The 27,043-nt window shown below is 44.4% G+C and overlaps 2 protein-coding genes and 1 long non-coding RNA gene across 7 annotated transcripts; 2 read left to right on the top strand and 1 right to left on the bottom strand.

Moving 5' to 3' along the window:
• The first annotated feature begins 1,900 nt into the window (after positions 1–1,900).
• On the top strand, positions 1,901–3,351 carry LOC123062196 (protein BUNDLE SHEATH DEFECTIVE 2, chloroplastic). Its single transcript, XM_044485577.1, has 4 exons — positions 1,901–2,244; positions 2,339–2,375; positions 2,736–2,819; positions 2,993–3,351. The coding sequence occupies exons 1-4, from the start codon at positions 1,975–1,977 to the stop codon at positions 3,043–3,045; spliced, it is 444 nt and encodes a 147-aa protein (XP_044341512.1). The 5' UTR covers positions 1,901–1,974; the 3' UTR covers positions 3,046–3,351.
• An 83-nt stretch (positions 3,352–3,434) lies between these two features.
• LOC123062195 (fra a 1-associated protein) lies at positions 3,435–5,460 on the bottom strand. Its single transcript, XM_044485576.1, has 2 exons — positions 5,078–5,460; positions 3,435–4,041 (listed from the first exon to the last, which is right to left on the bottom strand). The coding sequence occupies exons 1-2, from the start codon at positions 5,290–5,292 to the stop codon at positions 3,693–3,695; spliced, it is 564 nt and encodes a 187-aa protein (XP_044341511.1). The 5' UTR covers positions 5,293–5,460; the 3' UTR covers positions 3,435–3,692.
• A 4,668-nt stretch (positions 5,461–10,128) lies between these two features.
• LOC123062194 (uncharacterized) lies at positions 10,129–13,267 on the top strand. 5 transcript variants are annotated; one of them, XR_006429581.1, is made up of 3 exons: positions 10,138–10,570; positions 10,710–12,642; positions 13,015–13,267. It is a non-coding gene; the product is annotated as an uncharacterized lncRNA (long non-coding RNA). The 5 variants fall into 5 exon arrangements; XR_006429583.1 differs by having other exon boundaries at positions 10,653–12,642; XR_006429582.1 differs by having other exon boundaries at positions 10,142–11,794; positions 12,395–12,642.
• Positions 13,268–27,043: the final 13,776 nt, after the last annotated feature.

The raw sequence follows: 27,043 nt of genomic DNA, 5'->3' as shown, positions 1-27,043 counted from the left end.
GGGAAATCGTCGCCATCATCATCACCAATTTCATGATGCTCACCGCCGTGTGTGAGCAAGATTATATTGTATAGTTTTTGATAGATAGATCTGACAACAATCTATACCAACTAATAAAAGGGTTATCACTTCTTACCATTGTAATTTCGTCTGTTTTTTGTCCGTCCACATCACTTTTGCAACCCAACGCATAGAGGGGTTGTCAACCTCTCCACGGTTGCGAGCAAGATTATATTGTATAGTTTTGATAGATAGATGTGATAAAAATCTATACCTACTAATAAAAGGGCTATCGCTTCTTACCACTGTAATTTCGTTTGTTTTTGGTCCGTCCACAATGCTCTTGCAACCCACATCACTTCTTACCACTGTAATTTCGTCTGTTTTTGGTCTGTCCACACCGCTTTTGCAACCCAAAGCGTATAGGGGTTGTCAACCTCTCCACGGTTACGAGCAAGATTATATTGTACTATAGTTTTTGATAGGCAGGTCTGACAAAAATCTATACCTACTAATAAAAGGGCTATCGCTTCTTACCACTGTAATTTCGTCTGTTTTTGGTCCGTCCATAACACTCTTACAACCCAACGCGTAGAGGGGTTGTCAACCTCTCCACGGTTACGAGCAAGATTATATTGTACTATAGTTTTTGATAGATAAACCTGACAAAACTCTATATCTACTAATAAAAGGGTTATCGCTTCAACCTCTCCACCGTTACGAGCAAGATTATATTGTACTATAGTTTTTGATAGATAAACCTGACAAAAACTCTATACCTACTAATAAAAGGGTTATCGCTTCTTACCACTATAATTTTGTCTGTTTTTGGTCCGTCGGCATCGCTCTTATATTATATAGTTTAAGAATATATAAGGTGATACTAAAATTTCTGCCTGTCCAAGATTTTTCATACGCCACATCATAGTGGTTGGTTTGGTGATTTGAACTCATGACATGATGGCAAACAACTACTGTCACGACCAGCTATGCTACCTTGCACTATGTGTTGTAAGGAAAGCTTGATTCATATATTAGTCCCACCTTGCTCCCTTGCACGCAATCCTCTCAATTTAAATACGTCTTTGAATTTTCTAGGTATCAAGCAGCCTTCTCATGAGTCAATAAGGAAGGAAATAATTTGTCATGTTCGGATAAATATGGAAGGAAAGGAGAATAAGCCGCTGTTCCATTCCTCTACAGGATTGGAAAGAGAATAATAAGGAAATAAGTCGTCCGGGCGGAAAGAGAGAAAATTAGGATGAACCCTGCTGCTGAAATTAAGGAAGCAAAATCGAATCCTATCCTCGAATTAAGGAAGAAGAGCCAGTTGTGTATGATCTCAGTGAGCCTCTTGTGGTCACCCAAATATGCGCCGGCCTCGCCCGCTGCGCCATGGACAACATCTGCTCCAAGAACTCGTCGTCATCGCTGGAGCTAGCATAACTAGAGTATCCGCCACCGTCGATTCCTAATAGGCGGGCCTCACTGGTCAGTTTCCCTGTCAAAACTTGTTTAAACGCGGATCCCCCCAGACTTGATACTGAAGTAAACAAAACGTAAAGTAGTGGCAATGCATTGGACGTGGAGTTTCTACACCCAGGAGCACATGCTCCTGGTGTGAATAGTAAATTCAAAAAATTCTGAATTTTTTTTGACATACTTTCACAGATGTTTGTTGTGCACGCAAAATTTCATTGCGAAATCACATTGGTGGAAGGCGTGCCAAAAAAACAAAATCGATGCTCTGAAATGTTTTTTGAACATTTTTTTTATTTTTAAATTTTACTATTCATACCAGGAGCATTTGCTCCTGGGTGTAGAAAGGTACTTCCGCAATGGATTATCCTAGCTACAATTATATGATACCAATGTGCAATTAACCCCTTTGGTCGAACGGGTTGGGGGCAAACCAAATACCCAGAGTCCTCTCCTCCTTTACCTTCCCCCGTTGTTGCGCCCGGTGCTTCTTCCATGGCGTCCCTTCTCCGGCCCGCCTCGTCGTGCCCCTCCTTTCGCCTACCCTCCTCCACAGCCTCTGCACCTCCGCCAAGCCTCCTTTCCAGGCGGCACAAGGCACCTCTCTTCCCACCCACGCCCCACGCCCCTCCTTCCCGGCCCCGCGTCGCCGCCGCAGCAGCCTACGGAGGCGCCCAGCTGCTGGGTCCGGTCGACACGCAGACATTCATCATCGCCGCCTCCGTCGTCGCCGCGGTCTCACTGTCTCTCGTCCTCGGCCTTAAGGTCTCCGCGCCGTGCCTCCTCCTCTCTCTGTTTCTTAGCGATAAGCGACGAGTGGCTGTTGCGAAGTGTGATTTCGTTTCCTTCTCGTTCGCAGGGTGACCCTGTTCCGTGCGACCGGTGTGCTGGAAATGGTACTTCCTCTCGTCTCTTCTCTTGATCAGTTTTGGAAATGAAATTGCTCCGCAGATGCATTGCTTCGCGATTTGTACTAGAGCTGAAGCTTTGCACATTTACACCCTATCCAACTAGTGATGTACTGTATCATCTATGGCCAATCTGTGACTTCAGTTTGTAAATTTGAACAAACTAACTAGTCATACGGAAGAAACAAAACGAATGGAGCATATAAAATTCAACTAAGTTGTTCGTTTTACCGTAATGTATTATGGTTATGACATTTTGTGCGAGGTTATGACATTTTGTGCATGTCGCACTCAAAACATTCGTACGGGCAGACTGCTAAGCATTGTTTTCCGTTGTGCCTAGGGCAGGGGGCACAAAGTGCGTCTTCTGCAATGACGGCAAGATGAAGGCGGATAACGGGGTGGTCGAATGCCGGGTATGCAGGGGAGCAGGTTGCCTTCTTACCTTGTTTCATTTCCTTCCTTCACATTGCGCATTGGAGTGCAAAAGCTGTTAATAGATCACCAAGCACTGATTCATTGTGAACTGGAAAAAATGCTCAATTATCTTCATTTCGTCTTCCCGGTTACCTCTTCTGACAATCCGCTATATGTTTGTCACGCAGGGCTGATACTCTGCAAGAAGTGCTCAGGTTCTGGTTACTCTAAGCGCTTGTAGCCCCAGCCCCAGCTACAGAACATCATGTGCATTTGTCAACCGGGCAAGTTGCGAGTTTATGTGTGGGCGCTGTTTAGATAGATATGAGTATATACGATGGCGATGATGTATTAGAATATGCAGAATTGTATGTTTCGCCCTGTCCATGTATACCCGTCCTTAATCATCTGATAAGATATAGTACGTACGATGGCTCCACGTCCCCTGTTTAGTTCATGTTTTTATACCATGTAGCAAAACTGATGTTACCAGTCAGGTTTATCAATGTTGCAACTTTTGCAGCCCTGAGATCTTCAGATTTATCCATGTTACAACTGTTCAGCCCTAAGATCTTCATGTCGCGCTGCAATACCTGGTTATATGATAGGCAACAGAGAAGATAGATACACTTCGCAGCACAATTCCATCTCAAATTAAAATGTTTTAGCTGAAGCGTCTGAAAACAGTACTATACATAATGCCCATACAACCAAAAGTCATACACTTATGATAGTTGCAGATAAAATTAGTAAAATATGATTCTTCATCGACAATTACAACCATAATGAAGAGTTCAAAAGAGAAACCACTTTAGTACCCTAGATACCCAGCGAAACACACTTCTCAGGCTTCAGCTCCAACAAGGCATGTTATACGACTGTAGCTTGTTACACATCAGTTATCTGGCTACCGAATTCTGAGTACTCATTCTCATTGGGCTTCTTCGCGGTACCTTCTCCAACATGCCTCTCTGCAGGTTGCCTAGGAAACGGTCTCGAGTCCCCGTCGTGAATGGTTGGAAATCCAAAAGATTTGAAGAATTCGTTGGTCATCCGCTCAGCTTCATCCAGAAAGCTACCGAAGCCTTTCTCAATAGCTTCAATGTCACTGCGAAGTCCTGGAAATGCAAAGGGCTCTTTTGTTGGGAAGCCAAGAGAATGCGAGGCACCACCGGTCATTTCATCTGTGACATCTTCTTCGGTGTTCTCAGTTTTCGACTCCACCAGTTCAGAAGGCCTAATGGAGGAACATTGTGGTTTAATTCAGATAAGCCACGAAGGAATAAAGCACATGTGTAATATGTCCATATAACATCAAACAGAGAAAATACCAAGCCTATTTGGACATAATGCAGTATCCTGTTCAGAATGAGCAGGTAATTAGTAACTCACTTTGAGGAAGGGGAATTCATGAAATTGTGATTCAATCACCAATCAATGTTGATAGCCATGTGCAAGGAAGTTGACAAAATATGCTAAGTTGATACAAATTTCTGATGCTTTTAACATTTGTATTTCTAATGATAAGATGTCGCATCTTCTATTGGTACAAAGAAATTGCTTACTTCCTCTACACACCACATCATAACAATGTGCAGAACAGAAAGATTGTGTTTCGCTGTTCCTCAACTGACAAGCGACAAGATCTCTGGAACGCGTAACATTTCATTATTGACTATGTGTAAAATATAGCAAGGTGATGTCCGTGGTCAACCGCCTACAAGTCTACCAAGAATGAACATGCTCGTGACTACAGACAAGTGTATTAACAAGACAAGTGTATTAACCATACATAGTTACCACACAATTTTCCTTTCGAACTGTTAAGCCATCATAGCTGTAAATCAACAGGTACAGCACAAGACGCTAACAACAGAGATGACTGAAAGCATAGGCATCGATACCTACATCTAAACCTAAAACTGGATGGCAATTCCATAGACATTAATGGCCCAATTGTGAACCGGGAAGAAATATTTGTTGTATACAGATTATTACTCGTCATTTTCACTCATCCGCCTGCGCATGACCAAAACAAATCGGTATACAAATCAACCGTGCCTGCCTCAACAAATCCATTCCAAGAGGCGCGGCGGCACCTCAAACCGGGAGCCTCAATCACCAGGAAATCGACTCCATGCATTCCAGGAAAGCACTACTTCAATTATTACCAAGATAATAACATGCAAATATGCGATCCTTGCAGGAGAGCTCGGACGGATTGCGGGGCCGGGGGGTAGTGGGGGGCGGGGGGCGGGAGCCGGGAATTTTACCTGCCGACGCAGTTGCGGAGGAGCTGCTCGGTCTTCTCGCACTTGCGGACGAAGCGGCCGGGCTCCACCTCCTCCGTGTGGCAGCGGGACTGCACCACCCGGCGCGTGCCGACGTGCGCCGCCTCGCCGCCGCCTCGGCCGGCGAGGTCGGGGATGTCGCCGAGCCCGCCGCGGCCACCGTCGCCCTCGCCGTCGTCGTGCCAACGCCAACCCATGGATGCGATTCGAGACGAGACGAGACGATCTTGGGGAATCTGAATTGGGGAAAGGGACTGGGCCGCTCCTTATTTCTGGTGGCGTGTTTGGGCTTTGCCTTGGAGAGCAATCCCGTTGTGGGCTGGCCACTTCCAGAAGCATGTGGAAGGGCGTGAGCAACCTTGACACGGAAGTCTGCGTGTCAACGCTTGGGAAAAGTTCCCCTAAAAAAAAACCTTGGGAAAAGTTTGCCGTGTTCGTCTCTCGCAAGAATTGATAGCTTTACTCGTAGGGCGAGTCGTGAAAGTAATCAAGAGCATCTTCAATAGACGGTTTAAATGTAAAAATACCTAACTTTTAGACTGTTTGGAGCAAAAAACGCTACTTCAACAGACGGTTCATATGTAAAAAATATTGGACCGCGGCCTTCTCGTAATGTAAAATGCAACACCTCGCGATGCAAATATACATCACGAGATGCATCTGGTCAAATTCGGCGACTGCCCGCCAACGCCCAACCGCCCTTCATTTCATTTCACAGCCACGCTCGTCCGCCCGCCCGAACACCAGTCGGCGGAATCCACCGACACCACCACCCAAATCCCCCCGCCGCCATCGCCGCCACTGCCCCAAATCGCCAGCGTCGCCCTCCGCCGCCCTCGCCCCCATCGTCTCTGTGACGCCCCCGATTCAATCATACACTAATCATACACGCAGACGTGTACGATCAAGATCAGGGACTCATGGGAAGATATCACAACACAACTCTAAAATTAAAATAAGTCATACAAGCATCATATTACAAGCCAGGGGTCTCGAGGGCTCGAATACAAGAGCTCGATCATAGACGAGTACAGACATAAGTTAAACAAGTTTGCCTTAAGAAGGCTAGCATAAACTGGGATACAGATCGAAAGAGGCGCAGGCCTCCTGCCTGGGATCCTCCTAAACTACTCCTAGTCGTCGTCAGCGGGCTGCATGTAGTAGTAGGCACCTCCAATGTAGTAGGAGTCGTCGTCGACGGTGGCGTCTGGCTCCTGGGCTCCATCGTCTGGTCGCAACAAACGGGTATAGAAAGGGGGAAAAGAGGGAGCAAAGCAACCGTGAGTACTCATCCAAAGTACTCGCAAGTAAGGAGCTACACTACATATGTATGCATTGATATCAAATGAAAAAGGGGGGGTAACATATGTGGACTGAACTGCAGAATGACGGAATAAGAGGGGGATAGCTAGTCCTATCGAAGAATACGCTTCTGGTAACATCCATCTTGCAGCAGAAAAAGAGAGTAGATGGTAAGTTCACCAAGTAACATCGCGTAGCATAATCCTAACCAATGATCCTCCCCCCGTCGCCCTGTGAGAGAGCGATCACCGGTTGTATCTGGCACTTGGAAGGGTGTGTTTTATTAAGTATCAGGTTCTAGTTGTCATAAGGTCAAGGTACAACTCCAAGTCATCCTGTTACCGAAGATCACGACTATTCGAATAGATTAACTTTCCTGCAGGGGTGCACCACATAACCCAACACGCTCGATCCCATTTGGCCGGACACACTTTTCTGGGTCATGCCCAACCTCGGAAGATCAACACGTCGCAGCCCTACCTAGGCACAACAGAGAGGTCAGCACGTCGGTCTAAATCCTATGGCGCAGGGGTCTGGACCCATCGCCCATTGCACACCTGCGTGTTGTGTACGCACAGTCGTTTATACAAGAGTAGACCTTCCAGTCCAATCCTATGGTGAGCAGACCTAGCCTCCCTTATACAAGAGTAGGCGTTCCAGTCCAACCCGACGCGTGCCGCACAGTCGCTGACGTCACGAAGGCTTCGGCTGATACCATGACGTCGAGTGCCCATAACTGTCCCCGCTTAGATGATTAGTGCGTATAGGCCAGTAGCCAGACTCAGATCAAATACCAAGATCTCGTTAAATGTGTTATCTTGAAACATTGTTCAAGATATCTTCCGATATTCTGATAAATCGGTCGATTTATCGCTTACCGTTGTCTGACCGGTAAGATAAATCGGCCGATAAATCAGCCGATATGACGATAAATCGGCCGATATGCCGATAAAATGGCCAATTTACCCCTTATCATGGGTCGACCGATAAGTTCCGATAAGCGATATCCCGAACATTGTCTTGAAATAACCGCGAACGCCGACCAGGGCCAGGCCCACCTCTCTCCTAGGTGGTCTCAATCTGCCCTGTCGCTTCGCCACAAAGATCCACTCAGAGGGCCGTCAGGACAAATGTCCTTTCGGACCCAATCCGTGAATCACTCGCGGGTACTCCTACGAGCCGACCCGTCTTTAGTCACCACAAGTATCATATATTATGTATATAAGTATATACTCGTGATCAACTCCCGAGTGATCATGGCCCGATAGTATAGCATGGCAGACGGACAAGAATGTAGGGCCACTGATGATAAACTAGCATCCTATACTAAGCATTTAGGATTGCAGGTAAGGTATCAACAGTTGTAGCAACAATGACAGGCTATGCATCAGAATAGGATTAACGGAAAGCAGTAACAGGCTACACTACTCTAATGCAAGCAGTATAGAGGAGAGTAGGCGATATCTGGTGATCAAGGGGGGGGGGGCTTGCCTGGTTGCTCTGGCAAGAGAGAAGGGTCGTCAACACCGTAGTCGTACTGGGTAGCAGCGGCGTCCGTCTCGATGTCTAGCGAGAGAAGAGGGGGAAGAAACAATAAATACAATGCAAACAAAAGCATGATGATGCATGACGATGCATGACATGACAAAGCGTGATGCTAGGCGTGCCCTAACGCGGTACGAGGTGGTACCGGTGAAGGGGGAAAACATCCGGGAAAGTATTCCCGGTGTTTCATGTTTTCGGACAAATGAACCGGAGGGGAAAAGTTGCGTGTTCGGTATGCTAGAGATGTGTGGCGGACGAACGGGCTGCGTAACCGGATTTGTTTCGAAATTCTGAGACACTTTTATGTACAAAACATTTTCATTTGATATATGGTTTATTTTATATGATCTTCTAAGGTTTTAACAATATTCTAAAATTTCTGGTTTTGTTTTAATTCGAGTTGATCAAGTCAATTTGACTGGTCAAAGGGGAGGTGGTGGCCCACATGTCACAAAGTTAAATCTAATCTAATAAATAAAAACTAACTTAAATGGGGCCATATATCATAGTGTAGCAATTATCCTAACTAGTATGATTAGGCCTAATCTAATTTGAACAGTCCGGCCAGAGGCATAGCAAGCCTCACGCATGTGCACACATGCACCGCACAGGACACTCGGCCATGGCTACGGCCACAACCGAGGCCAAGGAGCGTTCAGTGGCAGCAAAAGGCAGCGGCGGCTGTGGCTATGAGCAGCAACGGAGATAGCAGTAGAAGGGAACAAAGACTCAACAGCAAGAGCATCAGCGTAGGAAAGCAGCAGCACTAGCAGTACAAGGTGCAGCAGCAGCAAACGACATCGACGACAAGAGGGTTAGCAGGTAAAATGATCAGCCGCGGCCAGAGGAGGAGCAGCAGCAGAAGCCAGCGGCCATAGCAGCGTGCGGGCAACAAGCAGGGCCGTGGTTGCGTGGGCGGGCGCCTTGCCACGGTCGGGGAGCGGCGGTAGGCCAGGACGCGCGGTCATGGACGGCCAGAGCGCGGGCGGAACGCTGGTGTGGCCGCGGCTAGCTCCGGCCATAGTGGCCATGCGAGCACGGGTGGAGTTACAGTGGAGAATCGACGGGGGAAAATACGCGGGAGGTAGCGCGGCTCACCGCGGAGTTCGATGACGCGTTCGGGGAGGCCAGGGACGACTCGACGGTGATGCAATCGGTGGCGAGGTGCCACGGCCGTGCGCGGAGAGGATGCCACGATGGCGGCGATGCGGTGCTCCGCCGCTTGAGCTGTTGCTTGGCGTCGATGAGGATGAGGCGGGCGGAGCTCCTCGACGTATTCACGTGGCTCAGGAAGGCTGTTGGTCAAGGCCACGGCGAGGCACGGCGACGAGCGGAGCTCGGTGATGGCGCGGGAAGAGGAGGCGGCGCGAGAGGTGGGGAGGAGAATAGAGAGGGGCTAGGGTTATGGGGGGCGCGAGTCGCGACACAGGTCATAAGGCGTCGGGGAGGGGCTCGATGGCCGCCACGCACGCCATGGCTGCGACCATGGCCGTGGATGTGTGCCACGGTCTCCCCGCCTCCTGTAGCGAGAGGTGGGAGGCAAGTGGGGGGTTGGCCTGGGCCGTTTTGCTAGATGGGCCAAGTGCCCAGTAGGTTAGGTTTATTTCTAGTTTCATTTTCATATTTTCTTTGTGTTTTCATTTTCCACACCGTTTTGCAATTTAAGTTAATAACAACTGATTTTTGTTGCATTAGACATTCCATACGTAAATACTCACTACACCACGAACCCCTCTATAACCACGCATACCTTTCAACGAAATAGCCATGTGGCGAATCAACCTGTGGTTGAGTTGGTTAGGTGGATAGTGGTATCCCCAATCCATCAGGGTTCAAATCCTGGTGCTCGCATTATTCTTGGATTTATTTCAGGATTTCCGGCGATGCGCTTTCAGTGGTAGGAGACGTTCCCGTCGACGACGAGGCGCCTACGATGACTTCGTAAATCTCAAGATGATATGCCGGCTCAGTCTCTCGAAGGTGCTCATAGGGGTAGGGTGTGCGTGTGTGCGTTCATAGGGATGAGTGTATGCGCGTGTATATGAGCGCTTGTATTTGTACTGATGCTAAAAAAAATGAAATAACCATGTGTTGCTGGGATTGCCGCTACCACTTCCCATGACTATTAACCACTCCCTACGACAATTAAGGAAATATCATTTTCCAAAATAAAAATAAAGGAAACAACCCACTTCCTCCCGATAGGTAGGCACACCGCACAAGTCGCCCCCACCTACCTTCGTTCTATCGTGTGATCCCTGATCCAGATTCCTCCTGTTCGTCTCCGTCCTCGCCGCCTCAACTACGCCCCGTGATCTCGATGTCGAGGACTTCCCCATCTCTCCAGCACCTCCCTCCACTCCCACCCAGACCAATCTAGGATACGCCCCCAAACGCCAACCCTGCGGCATCGACGGAGCGTGACAATGTCGACCGCCCGGCGAGGCGGCGACTTGCCGGACCAGATGGTGCGGAACCTTCTGGAGCAGGAGAGTCTTCATCGGAGGCAAGACCACCTGCAGCTTCTTCATCTCCATCCTCGTAGCCGCCGTCAGCTTGTTCGTGCTTGTCCATCGATTCTGCCAGTACCACATCCTCGCCAAGGACTTCTCCAACCTCAACGCCATGGTAATTTTGTATTCTCTCGCCTCTCTCTTTGCTTGCTGCCAGTTCACTCGGTCAGCCTAGGTTGTTGGTATTTGCGAGACAGGCAAACACTCATGCTGGCTATTAAAATGGAGACTTTCAATTTTGGGTGTTTTCGTAGGTATGTGGTACTACTTTGTGATATGTGGCTGGTTGATGAACCCTGTATATTCCCAATCCTTTGGAACAGAGATTCTACTTGCGTTGGTTAGATGCTGGATTTCATCTTATACCTTCCTTGGAAGGTGACAACAGAAGATAAGGTCTGCGACTGGAAAATAAGTATGCTGTTTGGGCATTTTCATTTTAATATGTTCTGCTGATGACCGACTTTGTGTGAAGATTAAGGTGTCTACCTTGTAGAAAAAAATACCAATCATCTAGCAATTTCCTTTAAGTATTATAGTATTCCTGATCCACCGTTGTGGTTGTTGGCTTGCGCCGTTGTGTATGTACACGCTAATGACCGGCTGGCCGCAGCTAATTACTCATTATCCAATATGTTAATGAACTAGGACGAAATTAGATAATCCCAAAGCCAGCAGGCAATAGCCCATGTACGATCGTGGCTGGCTTATTTTGATCGATGAATCGATCAGATCATGACCTGTGTATATGCATGTTCAACACTTTCACCGGCTGGATATAGTAACTTCAGTTCAGATTTGATTGTGGCTGTCATCCTAGAGTGTAGTAGCAGCAGCTGCTAGCAGCCTAACGCTGGAGCACTTGGTGTAGCGCCGCAGCATTGGTCTTCACAACAGTGTGTTTGCTGCGCACCGTCTTCGACGACGCGTTGATCTTCAGAGTCTTTGAACCTGGCGTCACAACTCATGTGAGTCAACCTTAAACTTAAGGTATATCATTACAAATTTATATTGTTGTTAGGACTTTTAAAGATTGCCAGTCAGTGTTTTTGTTCAATCTACTTAAATGTGCTAGCAAGTGCTTGTGAAATGAATCCATCATTCTTTACAGGACAAAAATTTCTTACATATTCATCTTTGGGAGTAGGGGTGCAGAGCGGCGTGCCGTGAAGTCCCAGAAAAGTGCCCAGCTAGTGCAAAATACTCTAACGCACTCTGATCAAGCTAAAACAGAATTTTCCCATTTTGAACTAGAAGTGGGGCGGATCGGGCACCGCCCTGCATCCCTATTTGGGAGAAAGTTCAGGGCATATATAGCGGGCTACTTCTGTAGAAGGAGGTACAACATGAATAATGCTGGATTGTAAAGCTGTAGGTGATTTAAGTGACATCATCTGCAGTGTAATTCAAAAAATCATGTTGAAAAAGATTTTGCATTCACTCAGATTACTATTGTTGTCAATCATATATATATATTTAAATGAAAATCACTAGAAAACACACTTGTTAACATTTAATACAGCCACCTGATTTAGCTTTGTGCGAATTATTTTCTATCAACTTCAAGTATTTCAGCTGCCTTGTGACCATGAGGTCACGGGTTCAAGTCCTGGAAACAGCCTCTTACAGAAATGTAGGGAAAGGCTGCGTACTATAGACCCAAAGTGGTCGGACCCTTCCCCGGACCCTGCGCAAGCGGGAGCTACATGCACCGAGCTGCCCTTTTTTTCAAGTATTTCTGGACATTTTTAAATCTCTGCATTTATATATGCACTGTTTTGGTAACTTCAGATCTGTGTTTGCAATGAAGCATGCTCTATTTGTCGGCGGACATATTTTTTGGGCATTTACCTCCTTCATTATATTCTTTGTAAGGTGTTTATTAACTAATTAACATATGAATGGTCTATTCATAAGGCTCTCTTTTCTCTGTCTATAGAGTTGAGTGCTATGGCTGGGACTGTAAAGAAGTGTTCAAATTATGATAGATCAAAGCCCTTCACAGGTGATGACGTATGTTGGATGATGGAATGATTATTCTGTTCTGGTGCTTGCTTTGACTTGGGTGTTCAGAGAAGTAAAACTTTGAACTAACGTCTTTAGTGAAGCAACATATTGTATCTGAAGTGAAACTTTCTCTTTGATACGGAGATGCGAGCATCAAACTAACATCCATCTAAAGATAAGGTATGGTCATTTCTCTACTGTTTGGAAATCAACATGCATGGTTGAGCAACAATTTATTATTGATCATTCATTTTGCAATATGAATGCTCATTGTAGTTCCTGCTTAGCTTGGGAAATCTAAACAAGAATGTTTCTCTTGCTACACTCCAAAGTACACCAACCTAGAATATAAAACAAAAATTGAGGGTGTTGAACTTGGTAATTGATTCTTGGTCGATACAACCACTAAAACAAACCTATTGTACATATAGCAAGATGAACTATCACATAGCCTTCAAGCTTCATATGTTGCTCTTTGTTTGAATTTTACTGCCCTATTACCTTGATTTTATTTTTTGGCACCTTATTTTCCCCATTTCTTTGTTGTTGTAGATTGCCAATATAAATCGATGATGCATGGCTCGGAAGTTGGTTGCAAAATCACGAAGGTGGCTACTAGTTTTAGATTAGGTTATTAGAATGTCATTCAGGTCAATGTTTCAAACATTATGTTTTAGATGGCTGACATGTTGATTGCAAGGTTGAGAATCAGACTACTACTAGATAGTTTCACATACTGTAATCTTTGTATCATGCTCTTTGTAAAGCAACCGAGTTGATTTAATATATGTGACCTTTCTAATTATTATATTTGTGTCTCCTATGCACTATCAACATTAACATAATAATTTAGAATTTTTATATGCAAAATAAATTAATTGTCCAAGCTATGCTTCTAGGAATTATAAGGATATTTTTCTGGGCAGCCACCAACGCATACATAGTGTTGTTAAGCTCTAGCTCTATACGTTGCAGCCTTACAACACATATTCATGCTGCTTACCAACGTATTTATATATGTTGTTGTAGACCTTTGCAACGCCACCAACGACAACGCATATAAATCCGTTGGTGTAGACCTTAGCAACGCTTATATGGACATACGACAACACATCAATGCGTTGCTTAAGGGGGTTCTTGTTGTAGTGACTAGACAATGTATCAAGACCACACACAAGCTCTGGAAATATTCGGAAAGCCCAAACATTTATTTAAATTAAAATGTATCAATTAACCGTTGCCAGCTCAGTTTTAACTAGGTTAGGGGAATTTTAATAAATCAAATAATGTTGGCTTAATCATGATAATTAGTTAATGAATATTTGCAACACGACCAACATTTTTATTTGACAGTTTGAAGAAATAAGAATTTGACTTGTTATTTGAAACTTGAATTTGACTCGGTTTTCATCAAGTGGCAGAATGGCTTTAACAAAACATGATGACATGGCACATTAGGGTGAGCTTACTGTAGCTCAATTGTCCGGGCGTCACAATTCTCCTCCACTACAAGAAATCTCGTCCCGAGATTTAAGAGGTGGAGTAAGGGGGGGAAATCTGGTTACGAAATTCTAACGAATCTTCTCGGTCTTGGTTGCTCTGAAGAAGTCGATCCATTATATTGATGTCTTCATTTCTCTGCTTCAGGTCTTCATGATGAATTTGCCATCCTTTCTTCGGGAATTCGTCTTACGAATGCGATAAGAGGGAAAAAAACTCTGGAAGAACGCATCTCCATAAAGGTGGGCATCTGACGGTGAACTTGGGGAAGAAGGCATGGATTATTTCTCGAGTTATAACTCAGGGAACTCATTGAGAGCAATATGCGATGGTAGAAAAGTTTCGAACGGGCAGGCAATCATTCGATGCCTAATCAGAAGGTGAAAAGGGGGGTTGAGAGCAAAAGGGAAAAAATGCGTTGGATACTAGAATAGATCATCTCTAGAAGGTGGCTCGTGATTTTCATACGAAGCCAAGTGTGAGGAATAACTTTAGAAACATGGATGTACAAGAGGTCGGGTTTCGATCATGGGACCTGTGGGTTATGGGCCCACCATGTGGGTTAAAAGTAGGAAGAGCGATGACATCTTGCACAAACATGTACGCAAGACATGTCAGAAGATAGCCTGTCGATTATGTCAACAACAACATTGGTACCAAGGGCGAGGAACGAATAGAACCGTTTTCCTGCTCGTTGAACGAGGCGGACCAATAGGCAAAGTTCTCGTCCATCGGCGGTTACCGGAAAATCATCGACAATAGAAACAGGGTCTCACTGACAGAGTTGTACACCGAGGGGTTTACATAAGCAGTGAATTATTACTGCTTAGATCATATAGATCACAAGAAAGGTTAAACCAAACGACGAAAAGGTGAATATGGTTATCAGATTAAATAGAACAATGGAAAGGAAAATGTGTTTAAACACATATTATAGGGGTATATTCTTCCCAAGGACAAACAGAGCATGATATCCATGACAGGATATAACGAAGAAAACCCTTTAGGAAAGGGGAGAGAAATTTCATGACATTACCCATACAACGATGTTTGGATCATGTGACTCTCGTCCTTCGATCCAAAAGCTAGAATTCCGTTTTCAGTCAAGTGCAATATGTTTGCTTCCATGAGACCCGAACTTCAAAAGTTTGGATAGTTATGTGATATTCATGGAATCTGAAAATCATTTTCAGAGACAGACAAAGGCTAAAAGATATGAGATATCCAAAGCAAGGTTTGTTTGCAAACCATTAGTAAAGGAGTTTACTATGCATTAGACTGATTAGAGAGGGATCCAGAAGAAAGCCTTTCATATGATGAAGTTGGATGTTTTTCTGGAAGTAGGAGAAATACTAAAAGTTAAACTGTTATAAGTATAAAGGCAAATAGAAAGAAGACTGAAATATCTAGCTCATGTATGAATGTCATACAAGTTTTTGATGTATAGAAGGCTGGTCAAAGATATAGTCCTTGGGAATTATGATTAAATTGTTGATCACTGATTCTTGGGTATTGTGAGTTAAATCACAAAGATACCCGCTCGATTGCATTATCTTGCAACTCGATGTAAGAACTACTATGGCCTAAAAGACTAGCCAGAAATGAGGTTTAGGTATACACAGGGAACATAGTAAATGTTACTATACCTTCCATCGGTGTATTGCCTTCTGTATTTATTTTCATAATTCATTTAGAGTTTTACAAACTCTAGCCTCTTGCAAGAAGGTTGTTCATAAGAGAACTTTTTATGTTCGATGTTATGAATAACACAAGGGCCATACTTTCATTATGAATGAGATGTATGTTATGAATATTGAAAATAATACAATACCTCTAGGTTTACTTTCATAATTCATTTTAGAGTTTCATACACTCTAGCCCATTGCACATTGTTTGTTGCAAAAGAGTTGTTCATAAAAACAACAATTGTTGTTAAGTATTATGAATAACATGAAGGGCCATGCTTCCATCCAAGATGGGATGTATGTTATGAATATTGATGGTAATATGATACATCCGTAACACTGACGCTAAATGTCGCAAGACTAAAAGAATACCACACAAGTGTGGCACTACATTTGGTCACATTGGAGAAACCCGCATGGAAAATTCCATTATGATGGATTTTGAAGTCTTTTTGATTTTGAATCATCTGACACTTGCAACTTTCTTCCGAAAAGTGAAGTGACTGAAATACTGTTCACAGGCCATAAGGAATGAGCAACAAACATATTGGTGATCATACATTTTGATGTGTGTAGTTCAATAAATGTTGTTGCAAGTAGTGGATTTATATATCTTCAAAATTGACTCAAGTAGATATATGGATATTTGCTTGATGAGACGTATGTCTGGATCTTTTGAAATCATTCGAAAGGTTTTCAAAAATGAAGTAGAAGTTATTGTAACAAGGAAATTATGTTTCTACAATTTGATTGCAGAAAGGAATATCTGAGTTACAAGTTTAGCGAATGTCTGATGAGTTGTGAAAAGAGTTTCATAACTTACACCTTCCGGAACACCACTATGAGTGGAATGTCTGTGAAGATGTAATCAAACCATTTATGACATGGTAAGGTCAAAGATGACATAAATAAATTTGCCATTATACCTTTTAAAGTGATGCTTTAGAGACTGCGGCTTTTACACTGAAAAGAGCTACATCGGGTCTGTTGAAATGAAGCCATGGTATGGTACGCCCAACCATTTTTTATCTTTTCTTAACATTTGGAATATGGGGCTTGTGTAAAAGGTTACAAACCTATTCCAAATCAGACAAGTGCTACTTTGTAGGTTATACCAAAATGTTGGATATTCCTCCCTCACTATACCGAGGCAAATAGTTTTGCCGCGAAATGGTGTGCTTTTAAAGAGAATGGTTCTTTCAAAAAGGTGAGTGGGAGAATAGTGCAACTCGACGAGATAAACAGTATCTTCGTCATCAGATCAAAGGAAAGAGACCTTGGAAGTAATTCCAGAGTTTTCTACTGCGACTGATACGGAAGTCTCTACAATAAAATGTATGAACTTCGGTCGAACTTGCAGCTGAACCATGTAGGCAAGGCTTGTGCAAACCTCTCAGGTGCGCAAACGAGATATTGTTGTTAGACAACATTATACCTACGATACACAAGGAAGCGTTGATGGGCCCTGACTCCAGAATTGGCTAAATGCCAATACAACCTGAGTTAGTTTCCATATAAGTGATTCAAGATTAAAACCTTGATACACCTTTCGGAAGATTTAGAGTCTAACGAATATTTATGGAACTTAAAACTGAAAAAATAACAAGTTCAAGAGTTGACTATGATGAGGTTGTTTTCACCGTAGCGATGCTTAAAGTCGGTTCGGGTTGAACTAGCAATTAATACATATTTCAATTTGAGATATGATACATGGATAACAAAAGGATTTCCATCTGATGGAAATGAAACCTAGGACTTGTATGTGATACAGTCCAAAGTAATTTGTCGATCCAGAGGATGCTAGTAGGTATGCAAACTTCAGAGTTCCAGCGATGGACAGAAGAGAGCAAAATGGAGTTGGAATCTTCGTGTTTTGATGAAATGGTCAAAAGGGATTTTGACTTCATCAATGGGTAATGAAGATGCTTGTAATTCAAGAAAGTAAGTGGGAGCGCAATAATTTTTCTAAAAACCGTGTGTGCTTGACACATTGGTAATTGGAAATAAATTCCTTGACACAAATTAGGACTTCATTTGAAAATAGTTTTTCGATGAAGTGCTTAGGCTAAATAGCCTCAATATTAGGCATGATGATCTATAGAGATAGATTTACCTAATGGGGCTAAGCAATGAATACATATTGATAAGATTCTAAAACCTTTTAGCATTTAAAACGCCAAGGAGTGATTCTTGCCGAAGTCACATGGAAAGAGTTTTTACAAAACTCGGTGTCCCAAAACACTGATGAGTAAAATACATGATGGAGATTCCACACACCTTCGTGTTTTGGATTAATCATGTATTCCATGGTATGTAAAACAACTAGATATGTGCGATACTCCAAAGGTGTTGTGAGTATAGATACCAAAATGGTCAAAAGTACTGATCATAGGACAACAGTGAAAGATGTCATTTAGTACCAGAGTAGTACTGATGACATGTTTTCTCGCAAGTAGAGATTATGAAAGTGCTCGTTGTAAGTAATTACATCGATACAGTCTTCATCAATGCTCCATGCGATTTTCGATTTAAATTAAGGGTTTTTGTGTGATACACAATATGGTGGCACGGTAGTTTGAAATTGTTCCAAACAATATACTGTGGCGATTTCTATAACAAGGGCTAAGTATGTTGACGCTTTAGAAGCGACAAACAAGATGTTGAATCATATAGTTCATGCATGAACTTAGTATGGTTCCAAGATGGCTTTTGTCAATGGGACACTACTGCAGGTAGTTGCTCCATAACTCAGTCTGAGGAATCCAGGTTCGACCTGTGATTCACATACATACAAAGCCAAGTCCACACAAAATATGAATTTTGTGAAAGCGTGAAAACGCTGGGATATGCAAAGATACACACGGAGCTCAAGTCGTCAGATCCTTTGGACATCAGGCTATACCACAAGCCAAGCATATTTACACCAGTGTGCCACAGGTGTAAAGTGCATTAGCATTAACTAGATTATTGACTCTAGTGCAAGTGGGAGTCTGTAGGAGATATGCCCTAGAGGCAATAATAAATGATATTATTTATCTTCGAGTTCATAATTATGTTTATGTTCCATGCTATAACTGCAATGATTCTCGAGTCTGCAATATCTATGAGGCTCGGAGGAAGACTCATATGCACGTGTGGAATAATAAATGGTAAGAAGTATTCCTAGTCTGCCTCTAAGACTAGCTCAAGTGTTGCATGATGGTTCTGTTTTCCTGATCATGGGCATGTCTATGCCAGCAATTTTGAGGGCACAATGTTAAGAGAACATTTGTGTTGAATCGACCCGGATTGATGTTATGCTAAGAGATTCATTCGTCACAAGTTAATGGTGCATATCACAGAGATGGTTAACGTTTGCATGATTCCTTGGACCGTGAGAGTATCGAGTTTCTTCATGCTTGCTTCATGAACTTTGGGGTTTGTTAAACGTCATCCATAAATGGGTGGCTATTACGGCGGCTTACGGGTTCATGGAAAAGTGTGTCAAGTAACTTGATAGCTCAAGATTGGGATTTGCTCCTCCGACGATGGAGAGATATTCTCGGGCCCTCTCGGTATTACGGTATCCATCATCGTCTGGCCAGACATAGTGTGATTTGATCACTGGGATGCCGAAACACGGAAACGAGAAAAGAGAACAAAACCGGTAACGAGGTAACTTGCATGGTGGACAAATGGTTCGTCCCATGGGATGCAATAAATCTCACCTCCGGTGTTTGTGACATATCACGAAGCAACAGGAATAGCTCACTGCAACTGGAGGTTCACTCGAATATTTATTCGTGTGGGTATAGGGGTCAATATGGGTGTCCACGGCTCCGATGTTGATCATTGATCGGAAGGGGTTCCGGGTCATGTCTATACTTCACCGAACCTATAGGGTCACACACTTAAGGGTCATCTATCTTCTGAATACTAGACAAGGAGTCTGAGAGAAAATCACCGAAAAATTTTCGGACAGCGGAAAAGGTTCCGCAGAGAGAGGTCATCGGATGAGTTTCGATGAAACTGAAAAGTTGTTTCAGGGGATACCATTAAGTCAAATTGGTTTCGGCACATGCCTGATAATTCTTGGAGGGTGCCAGAATCATTCTGGAAGCTTTGTGGAATTTTCCGGGATAATAATCGGATATGCTCCGGAGCTGCCGGAACCACTTCAGATGCTTTTCGCAGATGAAAATCACTAAACCGGAATTGTTTCGGAACGCGTTGAAAATCATTTTGGTGGGTACTGGAAATGTTCTAAGACCACATAAATATTTTCAGTTCGAACGGACGCTGAAAAATGTCGTCGTGAATAGTGAAAATCAGCTTTATGGAAAGCCACCTTTTGGGGCTTTGCTCCAAAAGATCTTGGGGATGACATGGATGGATAGGAGCCATTTTTGGGCCCCTCATGGGGGTGTGGCCGGCCACATGGGGTATCCCCCCTTGGGGACCCTCTTGTTCCTTGGTTTCACTCCTAGGTCCTTGTGGAAGGACTTCATTCATGTGCATTTTGGGTTTTTGTGTGAAACTACCCTACCCCTTGGGATTTCCTATAAATAGAGGTGGAGGGGTAGCCCTCCACACTCACTCTTTCTCACATACAAGTGCCATGCATGATCTGTCTTCTCTCTCCCTCCCAGCGAAACAGTTTCGTAGAGCCGAAAGGCTGTCTGGGTTCTGGCAGGAACTAGTTCTGAACGGCGAAGCCCTGCCGGATAGATGACATCGTATGTGTGCAACTCTATAGAGAGGTCGTAGTTTCGATCTTAGTGCCCGAGGGGCTGTTCGAGAATGCCTCCCGAAGGGCTGTCCAAGTGACGGTCTGAGTTCTGTGAGTCCTCCCGAAGGGCTGTCCGAATGACCGTCCGAGTTTTGAAGGTCCTCCCGAAGGGCTGTCCACCACACCGTCCGGGGGACTATTCAACCGCCTCCCGAAGGGCTGTCTGAGGAGCAGATGAGGGTATACATCCTCGCGGTTGGGAGGTTGTAAATCCTAGCTGCGGGGATCTGCATCGCCGATCGTCATCGACTTTACTTCCCGCCGCGCTACGAGTCGGTAACGAAATAGATCAAACCTTGTATGCAGTCTCCATAGTGGTCCTGGGCTGGTGCGTAGGTCAGAAAATTTTCGTTTTCTGCTGCGTTACCCTACAGGTGTCACAGAAACCGGTTTCTGTGATGTACTACTTCCCAATAAGGGAGCAGGTACAATTACCTCATCAAGTTCTACTTTCCTCCCGCTCACTTCTTTCGAGAGAAACTCCTTCTCTAGAAAGTTTCCGAATTTAGCAACAAAAGTCTTGCCTTCGGATCTGTGATAGAAGGTGTATCCAATAGTTTCTTTTGGATATCCTATGAAGACACATTTCTCCGATTTGGGTTTGAGCTTATCAGGTTGAAACTTTTTCACATAAGCATCGCAGCCCCAAACTTTCAGAAAGGACAATTTTGGTTTCTTGCCAAACCATAGTTCATAAGGCGTCGTCTCAACGGATTTTGATGGTGCCCTATTTAACGTGAATGCGGCCGTCTCTAGAGCATAACCCCAAAATGATAGCGGTAAATCAGTAAGAGACATCATAGATCGCACCATATCTAGTAAAGTACGATTACGACGTTCGGACACACCATTACGCTGTGGTGTTTCGGGTGGCGTGAGCTGCGAAACTATTCCGCATTGTTTCAAATGCACACCAAACTCGTAACTCAAATATTCTCCTCCACGATCAGATCGTAGGAATTTTATTTTCTTGTTACAATGATTTTCAACTTCACTCTGAAATTCTTTGAACTTTTCAAATGTTTCAGACTTATGTTTCATTAAGTAGATATACCCATATCTGCTTAAGTCATCTGTGAAGGTGAGAAAATAACGATATCCGCCATGAGCCTCAACATTCATCGGACCACATACATCTGTATGTATGATTTCGAACAAATCTGTTGCTCTCTCCATAGTACCGGAGAACGGTGTTTTTGTCATCTTAGCCATAAGGCACGGTTCGCAAGTACCAAGTGATTCATAATCAAGTGGTTCCAAAAGTCCATCAGTATGGAGTTTCTTCATGCGCTTTATACCGATATGACCTAAACGGCAGTGCCACAAATAAGTTGCACTATCATTATCAACTCTGCATCTTTTGGCTTTAACATTATGTATATGTGTGTCACTACTATCAAGATTTAATAAGAATAGACCATTCTTCATGGGTGCATGACCATAAAAGATTTTACTCATAAAAATAGAACAACCATTATTCTCTGATTTAAATGAATAACCGTCTCGCATCAAACAAGATCCAGATATAATGTTCATGCTCAACGCTGGCACCAAATAACAATTATTTAGGTCTAATACTAATCCCGAAGGTAGATGTAGAGGTAGCGTGCCGACCGCGATCACATCGACTTTGGAACCATTTCCCACGCGCATCGTCACCTCGTCCTTAGCCAATGTTCGCTTAATCCGTAGTCCCTGTTTCGAGTTGCAAATGTTAGCAACAGAACCAGTATCAAATACCCAGGTGCTACTGCGAGCATTAGTAAGGTACACGTCAATAACATGTATATCACATATACCTTTGTTCACCTTGCCATCCTTCTTATCCGCCAAATACTTGGGGCAGTTCCGCTTCCAGTGACCAGTCTGCTTGCAGTAGAAGCACTCAGTTCCAGGCTTAGGTCCAGATTTGGGTTTCTTCTCTTGAGCAGCAACTTGCTTGCTGTTCTTTTTGAAGTTCCCCTTCTTCTTCCCTTTGCCATTTTTCTTGAAACTAGTGGTCTTGTGGACCATCAACACTTGATGCTCCTTCTTGGTTTCTACCTCTGCAGCTTTCAGCATTGCGAAGAGCTCGGGAATAGTCTTATTCATCCTTTGCATATTATAGTTCATCACGAAGCTCTTGTAGCTAGGTGGCAGTGATTGGAGAATTCTGTCAATGACGCAATTATCTGGAAGATTAACTCCCAATTGAATCAAGTGATTATTATACCCAGACATTTCGAGTATATGCTCACTGACAGAACTATTCTCCTCCATCTTGCAGCTATAGAACTTATTGGAGACTTCATATCTCTCAATCCGGGCATTTGCTTGAAATATTAACTTCAACTCCTGGAACATCTCATATGATCCATGACGTTCAAAACGTCGTTGAAGTCCCGATTCTAAGCCGTAAAGCATGGCACACTGAACTATCGAGTAGTCATCAGCTTTGCTCTGCCATACGTTCATAACATCTGGTGTTGCTCCAGCAGCAGGCCTGGCAACCAACGGTGCTTCCAGGATGTAATTCTTCTGTGCAGCAATGAGGATAATCCTCAAGTTACGGACCCAGTCCGTGTAATTGCTACCATCATCTTTCAACTTTGCTTTCTCAAGGAATGCATTAAAATTCAACGGAACAACAACACGGGCCATCTATCTACAATCAAACATAAACAAGCAAGATACTATCAGGTACTAAGTTCATGATAAAATTTAAGTTCAATTAATCATATTACTAAAGAACTCCCACTTAAATAGACATCCCTCTAATCCTCTAAGTGATCACGTGATCCAAATCAACTAAACCATGTCCGATCATCACGTGAGATGGAGTAGTTTCATTGGTGAACATCACTATGTTGATCATATCTACTATATGATTCACGCTCGACCTTTCGGTCTCCGTGTTCCGAGGCCATATCTGTATATGCCTGGCTCGTCAAGTATAACCTGAGTATTCCGCGTGTGCAACTGTTTTGCACCCGTTGTATTTGAACGTAGAGCCTATCACACCCGATCATCACGTGGTGTCTCAGCACGAAGGACTTTCGCAACGGTGCATACTCAGGGAGAACACTTCTTGATAATTAGTGAGAGATCATCTTAAAATGCTACCGTCAATCAAAGCAAGATAAGATGCATAAAAGATAAACATCACATGCAATCAATATAAGTGATATGATATGGCCATCATCATTTTGTGCTTGTGATCTCCATCTTCGAAGCACCGTCATGATCACCATCATCACCGGCGCGACACATTGATCACCATCGTAGCATCGTTGTCGTCTCGCCAATCTTATGCTTCCACGACTATCGCTACCGCTTAGTGATAAAGTAAAGCATTACAGCGCAATTGCATTGCATACAATAAAGCGACAACCATATGGCTCCTGCCAGTTGCCGATAACTCGGTTACAAAACATGATCATCTCATACAATAAAATTTAGCATCATGTCTTGACCATATCACATCACAACATGCCCTGCAAAAACAAGTTAGACGTCTTCTACTTTGTTGTTGCAAGTTTTACGTGGCTGCTACGGGCTTAAGCAAGAACCAATCTTACCTACGCATCAAAATCACAATGATAGTTTGTCAGGTTGGTGCTGTTTTAACCTTCGCAAGGACCGGGCGTAGCCACACTCAGTTCAACTAAAGTTGGAGAAACTGACACCCGCAGCCACCTGTGTGCAAAGCACGTCGGTAGAACCAGTCTCACGTAAGCGTACGCGTAATGTCGGTCCGGGCCGCTTCATCCAACAATACCGCCGAACCAAAGTATGACATGACATGCTGGTAAGCAGTATGACTTATATCGCCCACAACTCACTTGTGTTCTACTCGTGCATATAACATCAACACGTGGCTCGGATGCCACTGTTGGGGAACGTAGTAATTTCAAAATTTTCCTACGCACACGCAAGATCATGGTGATGCATAGCAACAAGAGGGGAGAGTGTGATCTACGTACCCTCGTAGACCGACAGCGGAAGCATTATGACAACGCGGTTGATGTAGTCGTACGTCTTCATGGCCCGACCGATCAAGCACCGAAACTACGGCACCTCCGAGTTTTAGCACACGTTCAGCTCGATGAAGATCCCCGGACTCCGGTCCAGCAAAGTGTCGGGGAAGAGTTCCGTCAGCACGACGACGTGGTGAAGATCTTGATGTTCTACCGTCGCAGGGCTTCGCCTGAGCACCACTACAATATTATCGAGGAGTATGGTGGAAGGGGGCATTGCACACGGCTAAGAAAACGATCACGTGGATCAACTTGTGTGTCTAGGGGTGCCCCTGTCCCCGTATATAAAGGAGCAAGGGGAGGAGGCCGGCCGGCCCTAGGGCGCGCCAAGGAGGAGTCCTCCTCCTCCTAGTAGGAGTAGGACTCCCCTCTTTCCTACTCCTACTAGGAGGGGGAAAGGAAGGGGGAGAGGGAGAAGGAAAGGGGGGCGCCCCCCCTCTCCTAGTCCAATTCGGACCAGAGGGGGAGGGGGCGCGCGGCCCACCCTGGCCGCCCCTCTCTCTCTCCACTAGGGCCCATAAGGCCCATTACTTCTCTGGGGGGTTCCGGTAACCCTTCGGCACTCCGGTTTTCTCCGAAATCACCCGGAACACTTCCGGTGTCCGAATATAGCCGTCCAATATATCAATCTTTATGTCTCGACCATTTCGAGACTCCTCGTCATGTCCGTGATCACATCCGGGACTCCGAACTAACTTCGGTACATCAAAACTCATAAACTCATAATATAACTGTCATCGAAACCTTAAGCGTGCGGACCCTACGGGTTCGAGAACAATGTAGACATGACCGAGACACGTCTCCGGTCAATAACCAATAGCGGAACCTGGATGCTCATATTGGCTCCCACATATTCTACGAAGATCTTTATCGGTCAGACCGCATAACAACATACGGTGTTCCCTTTGTCATCGGTATGTTACTTGCCCGAGATTCGATCGTCGGTATCTCAATACCTAGTTCAATCTCGTTACCGGCAAGTCTCTTTACTCGTTTCGTAATACATCATCTCGCAACTAACTTATTAGTTGCAATGCTTGCAAGGCTTATGTGATGTGCATTACCGAGAGGGCCCAGAGATACCTCTCCGACAATCAGAGTGACAAATCCTAATCTCGAAATATGCCAACCCAACATTTACCTTTGGAGACACCTGTAGAGCTCCTTTATAATCACCCAGTTACGTTGTGACGTTTGGTAGCACACAAAGTGTTCCTCCGGCAAACGGGAGTTGCATAATCTCATAGTCATAGGAACATGTATAAGTCATGAAGAAAGCAATAGCAACATACTAAACGATTGGGTGCTAAGCTAATGGAATGGGTCATGTCAATCACATCATTCTCTTAATAATGTGATCCCGTTAATCAAATGACAACACATGTCTATGGTTAGGAAACATAACCATCTTTGATTAACGAGCTAGTCAAGTAGAGGCATACTAGTGACGTTTAGTTTGTCTATGTATTCACACAAGTATTATGTTTCCAGATAATACAATTCTAGCATGAATAATGAACATTTATCATGATATAAGGAAATAAAATAATAACATTATTATTGCCTCTAGGGCATATTTCCTTCAGCAGAGGTCTGGGCCCATCGCCCATTGCACACCTACACGTTGCGTACGCGGCCGATGAGCAGACCTAGCCTCCCTTATACAAGAGTAAGCGTTCCAGTCCAACCCGGCGCGCGCAGCACAATCGCTGACGTCACGAAGGCTTCGGCTGATACCACGACGTCGAGTGCCCATAACTGTCCCCGCGTAGATGGTTAGTGCGTATAGGCCAGTAGCCAGACTCAGATCAAATACCAAGATCTCGTTAAATGTGTTATCTTGAAAAAACCGCGAACACCGACCAGGACCAGGCCCACCTCTCTCCTAGGTGGTCTCAATCTGCCTTGTCGCTTCGCCACAAAGATCCACTCAGAGGGCCGTCAGGACAAACGTCCTTTCAGACCCAATCCGTGAATCACTCGCGGGTACTCCTGTGAGCTGACCCGTCTTTAGTCACCACAAGTATCATATATTATGTATATAAGTATATACCCGTGATCAACTCCCGAGTGATCACGGCCCGATAGTATAGCATGGCAGACGGACAAGAATGTAGGGCCACTAATGGTAAACTAGCATCCTATACTAAGCATTTAGGATGACATATTTATCCCTAAGTGTTTTGGTGATTGATGACAACGCATTTGCGGACTAATCGTGTGCCATGAGTATTCCGGACACTTCTTTACTAGACACAAGACGATTGGGTGCCCCTCAAAGACTGACGAAGACGGCGTCTTTTCTACGTTTCTTTTTGGTGGATTTGAGTCGTAGGAAAGCCATACTATTAAGAGGGGGTCCGCGTTGGAAAGGTTTGGGTGGAATCATCACGTACACGTCTCCTTCTTATCCCCTCCTTCTTCCTTGGAGCTTCCTCCATTTTCCTGCCTCCTTTGACTGGCTGCTGTTGTTGGTTGCGGTAGTACCGCTCCCCTGGAGCCGCACTACCGCTGCCCACCAGGCTAGTGCCGCCCCTTTGCGGTAGTAGGAGCGGATGTAATTTTTTACATCCGCACCTACCGCGGTAGTACCGCTTTCGCCGTGTGGTAGT

This window comes from Triticum aestivum, chromosome 3A, assembly GCF_018294505.1.
Source record: "Triticum aestivum cultivar Chinese Spring chromosome 3A, IWGSC CS RefSeq v2.1, whole genome shotgun sequence".
NCBI lineage: Eukaryota > Viridiplantae > Streptophyta > Magnoliopsida > Poales > Poaceae > Triticum > Triticum aestivum.
Note: the sequence above shows the minus strand (reverse complement) of the source record. Positions and strands in the feature narration are given on the sequence as shown.